General features: G+C 29.3%; 2 protein-coding genes across 2 annotated transcripts; one reads left to right on the top strand and one right to left on the bottom strand.

Annotated features, from left to right (window-relative positions):
- Positions 1-2,922: 2,922 nt before the first annotated feature.
- LOC105129452 (ethylene-responsive transcription factor ERF096) lies at positions 2,923-3,645 on the top strand. The gene has a single exon (XM_011031534.1). The coding sequence runs from the start codon at positions 2,957-2,959 to the stop codon at positions 3,437-3,439; it is 483 nt and encodes a 160-aa protein (XP_011029836.1). The 5' UTR covers positions 2,923-2,956; the 3' UTR covers positions 3,440-3,645.
- A 4,316-nt stretch (positions 3,646-7,961) lies between these two features.
- LOC105129451 (ethylene-responsive transcription factor ERF098-like) lies at positions 7,962-8,868 on the bottom strand. The gene has a single exon (XM_011031533.1). The coding sequence runs from the start codon at positions 8,734-8,736 to the stop codon at positions 8,290-8,292; it is 447 nt and encodes a 148-aa protein (XP_011029835.1). The 5' UTR covers positions 8,737-8,868; the 3' UTR covers positions 7,962-8,289.
- Between the last annotated feature and the right edge of the window lie 10,902 nt (positions 8,869-19,770).

Genomic DNA, 19,770 nt, shown 5'->3' with positions numbered 1-19,770 from the left:
AACCTACCCTAAGAAGTAGGGTTACCATTGTTAAAAGGCTACAATGATAGTTGCACCACCATTGATAAAAATGGTGCAACCTAATGTAGCCACTATTAGTGCCGCAAATCATGTCATAATTTATGGATCTTGTTTTACCATTGATGCCTATAAATAAAAATATTATTTGAGAGCAAAATAAGAGAGATAGTGTAGCAAAAAATGTGAGAAATATAGGAGAGAGTGGGCTCTCAAGGGTAGTTAGCAATGACTGTCATTGTAGCACTAAAAAGAAAGAAATAGAAAGAGATTGACAGTTGCTAAAGAATGGATGATTCTTTTTTTTTTTATTGTTGTAAATCTTGTACTCTTTTTATACAAGAAATGACTTCTTCCATAGATATAAGTGATTTGTCGAACCATGTTATATATTATATTATTATATTTGATCTTCTACGAAAAAATATCAATACATAACTGATGAGATTTCCTAACAATTTCTACATCATTGAACTCTGTTTATTCTGTTCTTACATTCAATAATTCTTCAGAGTCCCTTGATAGGGTTGGACGGGCCCCAATCGGGCGATCCTGTCAAATACCTAAAGCCGTCCATTAGTGGTAGCTTGAAAACCCAAGACAATTACGGTGCATCAGAATCATTAACGTTTAGAAGCACTAGTTAAAGGAAACAGGAGATCTCGCAAAAGTGAGTAGCTTAAATTTCCTTCTTTTTCCAGCATCTACGTGTCAAAAACAGAATACCATAAAACAATAATACCATCACGGGAAAGCAAGAGATTTGGCAAAAGCGAGGAGAATTTGCAATTCGTTCTGCACTGAATCTTTTCGATTAAGTCAATCGATTCCCGCGCCTGCATACAATGGACACGATCAGCTCTGTTAGCCGGGAGAATTCGACGAACCAAGATGCAGAGCCATGGTATTCAAATCCAGCTTTCATGACCACTCCAGGGGTTTAGTGCGTTAGCTTACTAGCTAGCTGAGAACTTTCTGGCATTCCGATTCTTACACTATCAGGAATCAAATCGAAAATCCATTTTTTTATGCAAGGCACGACATCATGGATGGTTCTTCTACTTCTATAGTTAAAAATAATATAAATTATATTATATAATTTTATTTAATAATTTTAAATTTTAAGTTGAGATGGTTTTTGATATAATATCAAAACTATAATAATTAAATGATTATAAATTTAAATTTTATTATTTTTATTTATTTAATAAAAATTCAATATAAAATAATATAAATTTGTATAAATTTTAAATGTATAGAATTTTCAGTTAAAGAATATATTAAAAAATAATATAAGTTATATATTAAAATCTTAAATTATTATGAGATAATTTGTTAACATGTATTTTAGATATCCACGTAATGTTGATTTAATGTTTTATGACTACATTGCCTGTGATCTCACTCCTCGAGGGTACCAGCCTTCCCTGAGATTTGAAAAGTTCGTTGTATATCCATCTCTCCTTACGGAATCGGATAATTAACCTATGTTTTTCATAATCCAGGAATCAAAGTATATATATGCTACAAGTATTGATGCTTTTATTTAAAAATATACAAAATATTGTATAAAAAAGAGCAACGATTCATACCGCGAATCATAAATAAGAGATTACAAAATTATTTTATGGTTAAAATTTTGAATATCCTTGCAACTAGAGTTAAAGTTAACATTTTGTATCATGCATGTGGCCTCTACCGAGCCAACACACCATTTTATTGATTGAAACAACACCATTTTCAAAAATATTATTTTAATATAATTATATAAAAATATACTTTAAAAAATAACGGTTACTGCAGCCCCAAATATTCCTAACTTTTAAGAAATTAAATTTGATTATTCTTTTCGTCAGTTAAAAGTTCGATTTTTCTAACTATTCAAGTTCAACTTCAAGTTTTGGATAGGATAAGGAATTCAACTTGAAACCTTCTTGCAAGTGGACGATAAATGAGTCGACGGTGGAGGAGGGGGAAGGTGTGAGACCCTCAACCTGACGACAACATGACATCACACTCGTGCCGACCAATGCCTTACGAAGCGAATTAAAGCTGTCGTTCTCCTATTACCTGTCTAGAATATCGAACGCCGCTAATTAACAAAATTAAAGCAGAAGCTGAATTTATTGTTCGCTGTGAAGAAAGTATTGGTTGTTGGAATAGTTTTTTATCGAGTTTTTTTCTTTTCACTGAAAAAACACGTTAATAACACCTTAATTTTTATTTACTTTTTACATTTTAAATAAGCATAACCAATATTTCTTTCACGTCCCCTGTTTTTCAGTGCAGTCATTTTCATATTTTTTTAACTCTTAAGAAAGCACAAAACTGGAATCCAAGCCATGTTTCTTGGGATATGTACTTTGCAACGGAGCGCATGTCTCATCGATCACCTTCTTAATAAAAATAACAATCATAGACTGAGACATTGATATATAAGAAAATTGAAATTTATATTCATTTATATACATTTATTCGCTTAAATATTCTTTCTTGGTGGCATAGATAGAAAAATTCATACCAGATTCAATTTCTTCTGCAGTCAGAAAGAGAAGAACAGCAATGATGAAACAAGTGACCTCATCAGTGATATGCACAAACCTGTGACATCAATGTAGCAGTGGCAGAATCCCCTTTCAATTTATTAATATTTTTTTTTTTTGCGTGTGTGCTTGTTTCCATCACTAACAAGTAGCGAACGAGCTCATAAAAGTTAAAAAGAATATTGAAAAGGGCGTCCTCAACTCCAAAGCCATCACCTTGACCATCCAGGTACATTGGATGAAAACTGTCCATGTAGAACTTCGTGGTCTACACGTGTGAATAAAAAGAAACCTTTAGATTATCCACGTGGGCACATGTTATTTACCTCCAAGTCCTCTTCCAAACCTAGCTTTTTCCCACCCGTATAAATGCTATTTCCAGGAAAACTTTAGCCATGCAAAAAAACACACAGATCATACCAGAAACAAAAACAAAAAATAACCAACATAACCGATCGATCATGGATGGGGACAGGACAAAGAGCAAGGATGGAGGAGAAGAGGTCAAGTATAGAGGTGTCCGGAAGAGGCCATGGGGTAAATTCGCGGCGGAGATACGAGATTCAACCAGGCACGGAGCGAGGGTGTGGCTGGGGACGTTTGACACGGCGGAGGAGGCAGCAAGAGCATATGACAAGGCAGCTTATGCAATGAGAGGGCACTTGGCCATTCTCAATTTTTCTAACGAGTATCCCAATATGGCCGGCCATGCAAGTGTTGGTTCCAGTAGTTCCACTCCTTATTTCTCTTCTGGTTATTCAGGTTCTTCTTCCTCTTCACCATCAATGCTGCGAGAAGTGTTTGAGTTCGAATGCTTGGATGATAAGTTGCTTGAGGAGATGCTTGAGCAAGAAGAGAAAAAGAGTAAGAAAAATTAAAAAAGTGATGCTGACATAAATATGTATTTTATCTGGCATGAGCAGTCTCTTTAGTACTGCATTTCTCTGTTCCCTGATAGAATCAGAAAATAAAATGTTGCCTGCGACTTGCTAATTATGAAGTAATGTTCAATATAGCCAGCTGTGAGACTGGAGATCATAGCATAAGACACCATCAAATATAAAGTATAAACATTGATCACGTTGATGATCAAATGATCAATATGAAATTACTGCAGGAACGTGAAGATTAAGAACAGACTCCTCGTCAAATTAATCTATTTACTTCTTTCCAATTTCCCAACGGGCTACTTACAAGCTTATGGGCGTAAGCGTTTATCGTTCCAACTTGATTACATTTGATTACTGGAATAAATATGCATATCAATATGTATCCGTTCAGAAGAGATTGCTAGAAAATTCTACCATTCTAGAAGGCATACACCGTCAAATAAAAAAACGTATTCTAGCTTCCCAAGGTTTTCCGGCAGCTCCTATTTTAGCCCGGATGAGTCGTGAGCTAAATTAAACTTAAGGCATAAGCCCATATTATAATTAGTAAAAGGCCCAAAATGCTCCAGCTAACTAAGTGTTAATTAGCCCACATAAAAAGCCTGAAAGAAAACCGAAGTTCGATACGCCCTCGCATTCACACCTTTGTCAGATCCTGGTTTCTGACACTTGCCAATCTCTAACATCCTAAAGGTTACTTCAAGTAGTAAGATAATAATTCTCAGCGGGAAATTCATGTTTATGTCCTGTCATCAGCGTCTTCTTGTTTTTTCTATTTTTGGGATCGTTCTGCTATCACGAATAATATATCCATAATCACAATAACATTTTAATATCAAATTATATTTAAAATAAAAATCAAAATAAAACTTAAATTTCAAGATAAAAAAAAATAACAATTACGAAATGATTTCAATGGTGCTAAAAATCATAAAGGGCAGCAATCCATGATGCAGTAGATAGCAAGATGATTATAATATAGGATAATAACAATAATAATTTTTAGAAAAAATTAATGTCACCATCATGAAAGTTGATGGTGATGGTGAAAAAAAAGTAATTGGGATAGTGGATGGGCGGTGATTTTTCGGTGATAATAATGTAAAAATAGTAATAGCAATAATAATATATTTATTTAAAAAATATATTATCATTATAGTTAATGATGATGTTTATAATGATTGACATAATAATAATGACATAAATAATTAATACAAAATAAATAGAATTAATAAATAATTCTTTTACAAAAAATAAGATTAAAATTAAAATAAAAGTAAATATTTTGGATCAATTGTCCCATCTTTGGCTGGATTTTGATTCCAACTAATGAGATCAATATTTTGAAAATATTCTTTTCATTACTCGGAGCATTTTTAATATTTTTATGCGTGTCTGGAATATTTTATGACTATTTCAATATGATAGTACGTAGTTTGTTTTAATTTTTACTGTAATAATATGTGCATATAAAATTTATGTCTTAGACATAATTCAAAGGGAGGCTCGGCAATTTCAGCAACCAGATTACTTGGTTCCTAAAAAAAAATAAAAATGAAATGGTAATTACCAACCCAAATTAAGACAGATGGACCCGTACCATCCTCCGTTCCAGAAATAGGATCATATTCAGCGACTTGCACTCCACTAGCAGGAGTTTTTTCCCACGTTTTAGCATAATGATAAAATTTATTTCTCAAACTAGCAAAAAAAAAAACAAAAAAAAATCATTCTAGCTTGGAAACGGTAGTCAACTATGTAGTACATCCGCACGCATTTGCTATATAACTATCCACATGTCACGTATTCAGTACATGCACATCCACTTACTCTATTAATTTGGCTAATTTGTAGATATTTTAGGATAATTTTTTTGATTTTTCCTAATTTAACTATAATTTAAGATTAATTAGATATAAAATTAGATAAATATATTTATACATCGACTTATCTGGTAATAAAAATTGATGAATTATATTATGTTGATTATGTTGATTTTAAGATTTAGTTTATAATTTTTTTAACTTTAGATTTTTTTAATGTTATTGGAATAATTTGCTATATTAACAAATTAACATCATATTTTATTGTCATTTTCATAAAACATGTATTTTATAGTGGGACACTATATTATTATACTCTTATCTTGATATATAAACATAACAAAATGATTCATAACATCAGCCTAAAAGTGTACTATGAGATGTTCACATAGCACTCTGCATAATTGAAAATAATTGAAATATAATTTGAATAATTATAAATTTTGTATTTCAAAATATAATAGATTAATATGTATGAATAAGTTTTTAACATGCAATCAAATTTCTATCTATATTTTATAAATGATAATATAATCTTTTTTAATATATTAAGAGGGGGTGTCTTAATACATGAGGATTGGAAAGTTGAGGCCGCACTTAGTGATGGATGGTATATATATGGTTTTGATGGTGCAAACTTATTAAATAATTAATTTATTTGATGTTTAACTATGTAATTTAATTAATTTGTAATTGAATTGATATTGTTAATTATACTGAATTATTTTGGTTTTGAAATTAATTTTTTTAATTATGAAATTACATGCAATGAAAATTGAATTATTATGTTGAATTGAGCTATAGTTGTTGTTTTTGAACTATGTTGTTAATATTGGAGTTGTATTTTAATAGGTCACGCATGTATGACCTGTACATAGCATATGTGATACATGCGTGAATATTATTTTCATGCTATAGTAGAAATTATTTTTATAACTAAGATGGTTAATTTGGGAAATAAGTTTTTGTAAGTATTAGTAGTAACAGGAGACCCCTCCACATTTACCACTCTGGATAGTAACATGACGTGAGAACTCGCTGGAGTCAGTCCACTGCCACGCATTGCCATTAATCACCTCAAACCCCTTTTTAGCACGAGAGCGAAGTTAATTAACTCATTTATACAACTCTTTGACCATAGCTTCGATGAGAGAGGCATGGGAAGGTACTCTCTCCCGTTTCTCTTTTAATTATTTTTTATTTAAAAATATATTACAATAATATATTTTTATATTTTTTAAAATTATTTTTAATCTTGATAAATAAAAATAATTTTAAATAAAAAATTAAAATTTTTAAATATATCGTGATGTTAAATAATATTTATATAGTATTATTTATTAAGAATAAAATAACATTTTTAGTTTAATATATATATATATATATACTTTATGTGTTTTTACATTAAGACTAAATATTCATAATAAACATATCATTCAAAATTTTAGTTTTTTTTTATGTTTCATTTTAATTATTTTAACACATGCAACATAATTTCAAAATATCTCTAAAGCTTTGGAATGAAAATTCGAAGAAAAGTCTCGAAATTTGATAAACTAAGAATGCAAGCAACATGATAATATTTGCCTATAAGTGTTAAGATCCTTCCCTGCTTTTCGTTCTCGAAATAAATTAAAAGATCCTTGGATGTTGTTTTTTGAACAATTCGACGTCTAATAAATGAAGCATTATATATCCTTTAATAGTATAGCTGCGGGACTTTCAATTTAAACTAAGCTCGATACGTACCCTGTCTGGTTATAAAACTTTGATTTAGCTGCAAATTATGTATTCTCTAATATCACTCCCAGATAGTTTTACTAAGTAAGATGCCATCACATCTTGATATCTTTTGCTTTGGCCTACAATTTCAAAAGAACAACTAGCTCTAAATTACAAGATGCGGAATGTTGTAAGAAGACTATTTTCGTTTGATAATGATCACCAAGATTCCATGTTTTTTTTAGCTTTTATTTGCTAAATATTATACTTGTAGTCTTGAGATTATATGTATTTTATAAGAACACCTTTTGAGATTAACATTTTCCTTTTCAAGCTGGAACTCGAACCTGAATCTTAATCTCTTCAACTATATACATGCAATTTCAACAAAATCTTTAGTGTATATTCCATTCTTTATGGCTTCAATATTTTGTATTGAGCTTGAACTTTTACACAAAGCTAATATCATCTTGAAACAAATCGTTGCATGATCCGTATATAATCAGCAATTTATCTTATCCTTTATTCTTATTTTCCGATTCTAGATAGCATTTGATATAAAGAAGAAGAGATTTGCTTTATTCGGATTCTGAATAAATCTACTAGATTTTTTACGTAGCAAAATACAAATGCGGCCAGGCCCCCTTGCTCTCTCTGCATCATACCCGCATCAATGTAAATTTCACCGTCTTGTTTCATTATAGAAACTAAGCTAAACTGTTGCAATGTCGCTTCGTCTCTTTGATTTCGCATTTCATGTATGAGCAAGATTAATTGATGTTTACCTGTCAAACTAACCAGCTGCCAATATACTATACAAGTTAATTTGGTCCCGGTTTGATAGGATTTCCCGAGATTTGTATGAACGAAATAACTTCTTCTGTTAAAAAAAAGGAAAGGAAATGTAGCTAAGGCTATAAGGTTAGAAACAACAATGCGATTAATTTAAATTACAATAAGTAGGCTTGTGACTAAACTGTCCATGCATGGGCGATGTCTTCCTTAGCTGAAGAAGAGCCAGGAGCTATGAGTGAGCAGTTTAACATATTTGTGAATCGAAGGGCAACGAACGTAGGATTACAAGTGAAGTTCAAAAATCTCACTAACTAATTCAGGTATGTCATTTGTCCCTAACAGTTGGATAACTCAGACATCCCTAGCAATCGTATCCGTCTTGCGTGAGTGAGAACTTGTAACATGAAAATCAAAGAGCTAGGTTCTCCTTGAAAAAATTCTGAAAAAGCTTAAAGCAAGAACAAAAAAGAAAGTTCACAGCATAGAAAGAACTAAAACTCAATCTTGCCGCCGCTTCTTCTTCTCCTCTTCTGATTCAAGAAGCTCCTCCAAAATCTTATCATCCAAGTACTCAAACTCGAAAACTTGCTTTCCTTGTCCGGTACTTGATGAGCATCCCCTCTCAAAACTCTGAGTTGTACCAACATTACTGCTAGATGCTGAAAATGATCGAGGACGTGCAGAAAACTCCGTCACTTGAGAGATATAATCACTAGGAAAGTTGAGGATTGCAAGATGACGTCTCAAGTTAAATGCAGCTTTATCATAAGCACGAGCTGCCTCTTCTGCCGTATCAAATGTCCCTAGCCATAACCTTCCCCCTTGCCTTGATGGGTCTCGTATCTCCGCTGCAAATTTTCCCCAAGGTCTCCTTCGAACACCCCGGTATCGAACCTCTCCTCTCCCTTTCTCCTCATGTCCCTTCCCTTTATTAGGCTCTTCCATGCCCTTGCTTGCTTTGTGTGCGTGTGGGTTACTGTACTACCTTCCTTCTTTCTTTTGCTTTCAATGTTGGTGGTATACGAGCCATATAATTTGCCGAATGCCTATATATGGATTTTGGAGTTGAGGTGCTGTCTGACGGCAGACGTTTGAATTTTCCAGGACGTGGACTGACCAGATCTATATTTAGAGTTTTAAGAATAAAAGAAAAATGAAAAACATAAAACACACCTCTCAGCTTCTAGGAAGGTTCTCTCATCAAGAATTCTATAAATTCGATTGTTCGACCTTTCCTCTGATGGAATTCTAAAAGTTTAATGAATCGCTTTCTACAGATAAGCATTTTTTTAATGTTGTTCTGATTCTTGACTTTAATCTGATTTGTTTGCAAGAATAATATTTCCTTGCACAGTGTACGGCAAAAAACAATAATATTTCCATGCACAGTGTACGACAAAAGTAGCACTGTCGTGTGTTTTATTATTAATTTATTTTTTTTTCCGATAGGTTATACTTTAGAAAATTAACTTCACCTGTCGCACAAGGTTCGCAACAATTATAGGGGTTTGTTTTTTTTTTTTTGTATTTGGGTTTGAACTTTATTATATATGTTTGTCATCTTTGTGGTGCCTTACTTGTTCACTGGGCTTGCAAGATATTCAGTGGGCCGTGAGGATTAGTCGTAGTGCGGGTAAACTGGCCCGAACACCCCACGTAAATCAAACAAAAAAAAACTAATATTAAAGGTGTACCGTAAGTTTTTAAATTTATTTTGAGAGGTTAATTTTATAAATTTTAAAGTTATTAAAAATTTATTTGGTTATTAATTTTAGGGTATGTAAGATTGGTTGAGTTGCTATAATTGCTCTAAATATCTATATTAATAAAAATATTATTGAATAAAAATTAAATAATTTGAAAGCTATTGAAAGGATACACAATTATATAAAATCTTTATAAAATAAATTTATTCAATATATAATAAAATAAAAATATTATTTTATAAAATAAAACTTAATAATAAATTTAATAGTTACACATGCATGTGTTAGATGAAGGACTTAAAAAGTATGAATATAATTTGTTTTAAAAAATCCTTGAAATATATTATGTCTGTAAGAATTTTTACGAGATTTTATAAACATGTGAAAGTTTAAGTCTATTTCATTTATAGGCTCATTACACAAATTAAACAAGCCCGAGTTGCTCTATATTAAGGGATAAATGTGTTCTTTCTAATGTGTTCAAGTTTTTCACAGACTTGCTTGCTTCCGCATGCTCTCCCATGGCAACATCATAATCATATATTCCATTACTTTTTGTGATTTCCTAAAAAGTCCTGCCACGTAAGGCTTATATTTAATTTTTTTTTTCCTAGCAGTGTCATTCATTTCTTTCTAATTAGAGTGACAGGTAAGTTGTGCTTGAGGTTATAATCTATTTTTAGATTATTTTTTAAATTTATTTTTTTCTTGTAAAGATAATAATAAAAAAACAATAATAAGAAGAAGACTTGATAATTTAATAAAAGCTAACTAAGGTTTTAAATATATATATATATATATATATATATAGAAGAATCAAGTTAGAGTTTTGGATAAAATTTGAAGCCTGGTCATACATTATTGTATCTAAAACTAGAAAGACAATGCAGATTTAAGGTTAAATTAAATGATTTTTGGATAGATCTGTATAAAACATAATTCCATGGATATAATAAGATTTCTAATAGGCCAGTTTGATTTAATCATGGTCCAAATTAAGAGTTTAATTATATCTAACAATTAATTTGGGTCCAATTAAAAAATTTAATTAGATGCAAGAACTTAATTATACTTTTAATTAGTTAAATTAATTTTATTAGAGATTTAATTGGTGAAAATTAAGATTAGGAGCCCAATTTAATCTTAATTGAGAAGATTGAAATTTTAGATAACCAAACTTAATTCTTACAAAGTCAATTTATTGAAGTCAGGGATAAAATTATAAGAAAAATAAAAGTTAGGGGTTGATTAGGGGGTTAAGTTAAAGAAATTCATAGTTAAGGATTTTTTTAAAAAAGCACAAAAAATTTAGGGACTTAATTCGGTTGAATACAGAGATGAAATTCAATGAATTAAAAGTTCAATGGTAAATTTACATAAACCAAAAACCATAATATGAAAAATGCTGAAATTTAGGGTTGATATTGAAGTTCGACAAGGATAAAATTGTAAAAAAATTGAAAGTCTAGAGTAAATTGGAGATGCAATTAAAAGAAATTAAAAGTTGAGACTGGAGAGACTAAATTGAATTTTAATCAAATCCTTTAATTAAAATCAATGAAGTCAAAATGATGTTATTTCAATTAAATGAAATGATGTGTTTTGACCACACCGTAACAAAAAAAATTACAAGATAGCAGGTCCATCGTTCAACGAGGTACACCTCACGATATCTGGTGTCTTGTAAGTCAAGGTTATTAGAGTGTTATTTAATGAGGGTTAAATATTTTTTATATAAATATTAATGAGATAAAAATATATTATATTTTTAATAGAATTGTTTTACACTTGGAATGCAAGGAAAGTATGATTTAAAATGTTGTTAAACCCATGGTAACTGAGCTATCCTTTAAATTGAACTCATGAGAGTCGAGTTTTTTTTTTAAGTTAAGTCCTTGGCATCGAGCTCTCTTTAAAGCTAAACTCTTGAGAGTTGTGTTTTGTTTTTATACCGAGTACAGAATATTAGACTCTTACTCAATATTAAATGCGAGAGTTGAATTTTTTTTTGGTTAAATACGTGTTGTCAAGCTCTTTTTTAGGTTAATGGTATGATAATAAACTTTTTTTTTTGAACTGAGTATCTATGATTGAATGTAAATATATTATCCAGTATTATGGGTTTTTTAACATTCAAAATTTTTTTTAGAATCATTAAATTTAATCTGATGAACTTCCTTGGAGTAACTCTGAGTTTTTGAACATTCAACAAATTTTTTAGAACCATTAAATTTAATCCGATGAACTTCCTTGGTACTCTTCGTAGCTTAGAAAACAACTACTATTCAGCTTCTCATCCGTGTCCTTAAAGGCAAGTACAATATTATTGTTTTGCTAGGTCGGCACCCATAACATCAGTAATCTCCTAGAATTGCACACACGCCTTATAACGAATTGGTGCAATGTCAAGAATTGCACACACGGTGAGATGCTTCTTCATCACCACATATTCAATTGGCCCAAGACATCCTACAGATGAGGAATCTTTAAACATGTAAGTGTCAACAAAAGCTTTATAATTTATATATTCGACATTGTAATCTAAAAGAATAAATCTATCCCCTCATGGTTTGTTTTATATGAAACCAAATCTGAACATTCCCTTGTAATGATTTGTGACAACCATGAGAATGATCTTCCATTTAATTTGATCTCCACCACATGTTTCTTCTCCTTCTATGCCGATCTCTCATCTCAAACTCTTTCACTTATATGTTTTGATATTTTAAAAATATTTTTTAAAAATTAAAATTTTTATTTATTTTAAATTAATATATTTTTTATTTTAAAATTATTTTAATGTATTTATATCAAAAATAATTTTTAAAATTAAAAAAATATATTTTAATACATATCCGAATAAAAAATACTTTAAAAAATCACAATAACTACACTCCCAATCAGTTACAAAATCATAAGTAAGCCAATCTATGAGTTCTAAGTGCTCAAATCTCCATTAAAATAAAATATAATCCTAGGATAAGTAATTGTATACTTAAGTGCTAACAGCTTATAAAAAAATTTAACAGTTAAAGAACTCCAATAAAAAAATTAATAGCAAAAATCATGTAATATGTGTTCCACGTCAATGAAAATACATCGGGAGCTAAATTTGTTTCTTAAGAAAATGGGTTAATGATGAGTGCTTTTAGAGAAAGAAGGATAGAACAGGAAGCTCATGGGAATAACATCGTGAATAAATAAGAGATTAATTTTTCAGAAAATAAAGAGATGCTTTTTTATATAAATTTAATTATTTAGGGAATATTTAATAATTATAAGTTAGATTTGGATTTACTGTATCGATAAGAATGACAATAAACAAAAAGACAAACAAGATTGCAATATTTCTATGACTGAAATGAGATTATAAGGAGATCATACCGCATATTATTGTTCCATGCCAATATTTTATTTATTACAGAGAGACTGACGACCTCTGGGCTACTGAAAGGTCTATTTTTATAAATACACAAACCATTAATTTCTAGTAGTGAAGGGAAATAAAAGAGCTAGGGACTAAATTTGCCATGAAAAAAAACTTGGGTGGTTGCAAGGTTAATAAGCATAGAGGAGCGCGGTGTGTTTTATTTGAAAAAATATCAAAATAATATTATTTTTTATTTTTTAAATAGTATTAATGTAAAAAAATAATTAATAAATTTTTAAACAAAAAATAATTTTAAAAATTACTATATGAAAAAAAAAAAATTCATACGTCTATTTTGCTGAACCCATTCTTTGTGAGGGTTAGTATTGGGCCCATTTGATCTTCAACATCAACTCATGCTTCATTTAAAATGTTCAGGAGAGTCGACTGGTGCGGGACGAAAAGAATTTGTCATGGGACTTCCTTGATTATTTAAAATGTTACCTTTATCGAAAAGATTTTCCATATTAATTTTGAGATTTAAGGAAAATTATATTAATTAAGCAAGGGCTTTACCAGGTAATTAGTGATGGTCTTAGGATCTTTACTTTATATTATTGCTTTCAATGGTAGGTATTGTCAGGGCTTTAATTTTCTATTTAAATTTTTATAATGACCTCATGGTTGAAGACCTTAACCAAAAAAAATTAGACCTTAAAAGAAACTACTGACTGGCAATAGGATTGGTGCCCGTGGTTGGGATATTAAGGACTTAAATCCCTTTCTTATTCATAATTACTAATTTTAAATGTAATATTGAAATTAAAATGGCATTCCTAATATTCCTTGTGGCGTTCCAATTTATTCAAGTCTTGTAAATCTTATTCATGATATAAAAATGATATCATTAATGATTAATAAATTAATTAATATCCATGTATTTTTTCTTCTTTTTTTAAGAGATCTTGAATTCAAACCACTTTTTAACATTTTAACATGTATTAAAAAAAAATTCAAACACCATCTCTAATATATTATTTTTTGTTATAACTTATTAATGAATTATTTCAATTTAAAAGTTTAAGTCTTTAAATGAAATTTAAAATTATAATTTATATTATTTCTTAAACATATAACTCAAATAAAAATTCTTTAACCTTGAAATTTGCATATACAAATTATTATCTTGTGTTACTTTTTTTTTGTTATAATTTATTAATAAACTATTTTAACCCAAAACTTTAAGTTGTTAAGTAAATATTCGATATATGATTTATATTATTTTATAAGATATTATTTGAAGTAAAAATATTTTAAATTTAAATTTTTTCATAAGCACTTGTGCATGTCTATCATTGTTTAATTTTATTAATTAGAATAAGGGTGATAATATTCGAACTTCTGATTATTTGATTTTAAATATTTTAATATTATATTAAAGGATCATTTTAACTAAAAAATTAAATTATTAGGTGAAATTTTATGATATAATTTGTATTATTTTATAATATAATTTATAAGATGTTACTATAAGCATTTAAATTCTAAAACCTAGTGATTGATTGAATTATTTTTATGTATTATGCACGGTTGACAGCTAAAACCTAGCGAATTAACATTTTTTTTTTTATCTACTACTCTTCTATAATTTTCTCAGCTGAATATGATTGTAACATAGATATAGGACTAAAAGATAATTAGATATATTTAAAAAAAAAATCAGAAGCTATTAATTAGTGAGAAAAACCAACGCAAATATACATTTGTTTTCTTTTAAATGGATGAAAATGTTGCGCATTTTAAGTTGATATAAATACCTTATTTTTTAGAGGGGGGAAATGCAGGTGATATATTATTTATATTTTCATGAGCTATGGGCTGGATTCATTCCTCATTTATGTTTTATGGCTATTTTTCTTTTTAATTATATTGCAAGGATGATAATAATATATTTTAGGAAAGAACAGAAGCATTATATATATGCCATGTAATTCCAGTATAGCTAAACTATTTAGGAAAAACATTATAATATTTCTTATAATATATTATGGATTGTTATAGTATTTTTTTACATATTTTTTATTTTTTATGATTTTTTAAAAAGTTATTTTTATCTATTTTATTTTTTTAATATTAAGTTGGTTGAAAATTATAAATAAAATAAAGTTAAATAATATGGGGAAAAGCACTATAGCTTTCCTTACAAACTAATATGGATTGTGATAGTATTTTTCCATATAGTTTTTTTTATGATTTTTTTAAATTATCTTTGTCGAGTTTATTTTTTTAATATTGACTGGTTAAAAATTTAGCTTTATAATTTTTTTATTTAAAACATTGTGGATTGCTACAGTATTTTCCCATATAATTTTTTGGTTGTGATGATTTTTTTTTAAAATTACCTTTATCAAAAAAAAATTTTATATTTACCTGGTTGAGAATTACAACTATAATTTTCCTCATAAAACACTATAGGTTGCTACAATGTTTTCCTACAAGGTATTTTTTTATTTTTTTCGTTCAGATTTTTTTTCAAAATTATGTTTGTTGATTTTATTTTTTTTAATATTGAGCTGATTAAGAATTTAGCTTTGTAATTTTTTCTTTATAATATTGTGGATTGCTATAATATTTTTCCAAATAATTTTTTTGTTATGATTTTTTTCAAAATTATCTTTTTTGATTTTATTGGAGAAAGTACTGTAATTTTCATCACAAAACACTATGGATAGTTATAGTGTTTTTCTAAATGATTTTTTTGTTATATTTTTTTAAAATTATATTTGTCGATTTTATTTTTTTAATATTACAATTACAAGTAAGGTTAAATCATGTATGGAAAGCACTGTAGCTTTACTTATAAAATATTGTAAAATGTTATAGTGTTTTCTTTGCATGATTTTTTTATTTTTTAATAAATCTTTTCAAAATTATCTTTATCGATTTTATTTTTTAAATATTAAGCTAGTTGAAAATTTAGCTTTGTAATTGTTTTTCTTTAAAACACTATGAATTGCTATAATGTTTTCCCACTTGGTTTTTTTTGTTTTGTTATGAATTTTTTCAAAGTTATCTTTGTCGATTTTATTTTTTTAATATTGAGTTGGTTATGAATTATAATTATAGCTTTCCTCACATAACATTGTCAATTGTTACAGTATTTCTCCATATAGTGTTTTTTTTGTTATGATTTTTTTTTTAAATTATCTTTGTAAATTTTACTAGGGAAAGCACTATAGTTTTCCTCATAAAATACTTTGAATTGCTACAGTGTTTCTCCACATTGTTTTTTTTGTTATATTTTTTTAAAATTATTATTATTGATTTTATTTTTTTAATATTATAATTACATGTAAGGTTAAATCATACGAGGAAAACACTATAGCTTTTTTCACAAAACACGTGAATTGCTACAATATTTTTCCACATAATTTTTCATGTTTTTTTAAAATTATTTTTGTTAATTTTATTTTTTTAATATTGAGCTAATTAGAAATTTAGATTTGTAATTTTATTTTTTTTACCAATAAAATGGTTAAATCATGTAATAAAAAGTTAAATCATATAAAAAAAATATTGTGATTTTTCTCATAAAATATTGTGAATTGTTACAACTCATTCTATTCAATTTCTAAGTTTTTTGTAATCACCAACACAAATTGTTTTTCTATAAAATATTAATTCTATCGTACTCTCATTTTATATTATTTATTTAGCATTGATTTTTAAATAGAACACCATCAAATATAGTTATTCTATAAACCCACAAAAGCATAGGGATGCCAACTAGTTAAAGATACTCTTCTTCAAAATAGTAGCCGACACAAAGGTAAGATTGCAAATACAAGAAAGATGGTAACCAATGTGTTAGTTGGATTCCATGAAGAATAATTTATGAATGTCATTAGTGAAAAAAAAGTGGGAGCTTCGAATCTAGTCATTCTAATTCCATTTCACAATTAGTAGCAGCATCTCCCTTGAAAGAATTGACACAAATCATAACCATATCTTGACTGCCAATACTAAAAAATAAAAATAAAAGTTCGATGAACACAATAATGATTCTTCCCTTTTCTTTCCTTTCTTTTATCTTTTCTTTTTGCTGTTTCTGAACACTTATAAGGGAATAATAGTGTTGTTTTTATATCTATACACGTTTGAAATAACTATTATCCGAGATCTAGGATGATGCTTCCTTATAATATATACGATTAATCAGATTTGGATGCACTCAAGCCTAAAGTCGAATGATCTCTCTCACCAGCACCTCGACGGATCTCTTGGAACTACTACCGAAATGTTTCTTCAATATTCCAATTTAAAATGATATAATTTTCCAAGTAAAAAAAAGAGTCCACTTCTCATGGAAGTAACAAGGCCAAGAGGCGATCGGAGACTATTCAGAGGTGAAGATTAAGAAATAGAACGATGAGCGCTGGGCCAACCCAACCCAAATCTCGTCTTTTTCCACCATCTCAAATCTGATGACCGGTCCTCCTAACCACTACTTTATTTATTCCAAGGAGCTTTTTTTTTTTCTCGACACAACTTGAAAAAAAAAATTACATGAACAAGAATTCGAGAATTCCATGCCAATTTACTGTCGATATATGTGGTTTAATTATGAGCACGAAGTAGGCAAATGGGAGAAGGGTAGAGAATAAAGCTACCAGTGTTCCCAACTATTTTCTAGAACAATGCAAATTTAACTATACTACTCCAGAATTTGATCAAATTTAAAAACAAAACTTGGACTTGACTAGTCCCCCTTTCTTTTTTTAACAAGAATTGACTAATAATCAACTCTGTACAGAGAAAAGTAAGACGTGTCATGACTGGTGGCTCCAAATCTTTAATTAGTCCACGTGCAGATTAAAGAAAATTGCTACACCTAGAGGCGGCGGGGCATTTAATATAATTCTTCACCTCGTCACGGTAATCCAATCGATTAATTTTCCAAGATTGATGATGAGCCGTTTGAGTACCTGTGCATTTCTACTGGTATACAAAATTATAGACAATCAACCCTGATAAGATAAAAGATATGATTCCGCACTGATCGCCTAATTAATATTAGGTGCATTGATCCCAGCCATAAAAAATGAAAAGCGTTTTTGTTTCATCGTCACAAGACAATGAAAAAAAGATGTAGTAGCGTTGTTACATCTTCCTTCTGGCTTGTTTATCATGTGAACAACATAAAGGGTTTGAGGTTGATGGGGCTGGACAGAGTGTTTCAAGATTGAACGCATCATGAACTCGTCACAGGAATGGACACGCACCTCACAACTAGTTTTTCTGCACTATGGTTTTGACTTCATTAAAGCTAAACTTTTGATTACAGCCTTGAAATGTTAACTACTGTGAGTGTTTTTTCCAGTTACTGGCATTATTTATATACGTTTTACAGGCATGGGAGGAGAAGGCTTTGGCATCGGTTCATGTACCAGTTTCATCCTGAAACAGTGGGTTTTTGAATCTTTAAGCTGTAATTAATGCAGGACTTTTCCAATCTTATCTTTTTGCTGGTTGGATCTTTCGTAATTTATAATAATTGTTTTTATTATGTTAGGAATATTTTGAATTCTCAGTTAACCATGGGATACGTGCCAGATCAGTGTTCATGTATTGTTAGTCTTACGAAAGCAATCGGTGAACACTTTTACTGTTACCGATCTGGTTCTTTTTCCGACAAAAATGACGTCTGATGTCATAGATGTCAGATATCCATTTGCAAAGTGCATGCATTCTAGCAATTCTGTTTAGCAAGTCTTGTTAGTCGTTACCCCATCAGCGCCATCGATCTACGTAATAAGATCATGGAAAGAAGAAGAAGAAGAAGAAGAAGAAGACCTCCACCACAATGATGATGGTTGTGAAATTAAGATATTTTTAACAGATCTTAAACAGTGGAAAAGAAAATGCTTAAGCATATTATTCTTTAAAATATTTTTATCTAAAAATATTTTTATTTTAAAAAATTATTTTTTATGTTAAAAGGATGAAAAATAATAATTTAAAACTAAAACAAAAATTCTTAATTTTTTTAAAAATATAATTCAGCTACAATGTCAAACACCACATTAATAAATAAAATTTTTATTTCTCATCTTTAATCTACTTAAAATAAACAATATTAATCATTGACAATTATATAAAAATAAAAATAAAAAATCACTTTTTACCATTTATATTTTGAGGGACTTAAGTATTTCAAATTTGATTGCTTGACATCAAAACTAAAAAAGTGCTGGTCAAGTGACTCTAGTCAGTGGTTGTTCTTTAAAAAGGGCCAAATTGCATTTTTATTTTATTTTAAGGAATATAAGGAATGGATTGAACTCTGATTCAACTATTTCTTATGTCTTAATGTCGTTCGGGAGGTTTGAAGGATTGTTTTAGTTAATAAGGTGATTTAATGTTACGGAATTGGAGTGAATCAGTGGTGAACAATAGCTCACAAGAAGGGTTTTTTTTTAAAAAAAAACAAGAGCTTGATTTAGTCTCTTTGTTTGTAAAAATGCAATTGAGTCCTTGTATATTAATTGAGGCAAATTGACCAAGATTCTTTTGATTTTGGTGGCAATCGGTGAAGCTTGAAATATAAGGGACGATGGATTGCCATGAACACAGGGGACAGAAAGTTGTTTTTATAAAAATAATTAAATTGATATAATTTAAGATTGACGAGAGGGTGGGATCAATTTCCATGGTGAGATAATGATATGGTAAATCCACGACAAAGTTACGTGGCAGCCACATCTTTTGAAATTGTTACTTTCTTTCACACCCCCTCTCCCTGCTCCATCTCTTACTGCAAACCGAAATAATAGTTTGTGTGATGTCAAATTGCCCTGAAGATAATTAAGAAAATGAACGTATATTTAGTATGAAACGAGAGAG

This window comes from Populus euphratica, unplaced genomic scaffold (genome assembly GCF_000495115.2).
Source record: "Populus euphratica unplaced genomic scaffold, PopEup_1.0 scaffold18.1, whole genome shotgun sequence".
NCBI classification, from domain to species: domain Eukaryota; kingdom Viridiplantae; phylum Streptophyta; class Magnoliopsida; order Malpighiales; family Salicaceae; genus Populus; species Populus euphratica.
Note: the sequence above shows the minus strand (reverse complement) of the source record. Positions and strands in the feature narration are given on the sequence as shown.

Excerpts from the sequence above, each read along its gene's own strand:
- LOC105129452 (XM_011031534.1), top strand. The coding sequence starts at position 2,957 with ATGCAAAAAAACACACAGATCATACCAGAAACAAAAACAAAAAATAAC.
- LOC105129451 (XM_011031533.1), bottom strand. The coding sequence starts at position 8,736 with ATGGAAGAGCCTAATAAAGGGAAGGGACATGAGGAGAAAGGGAGAGGA.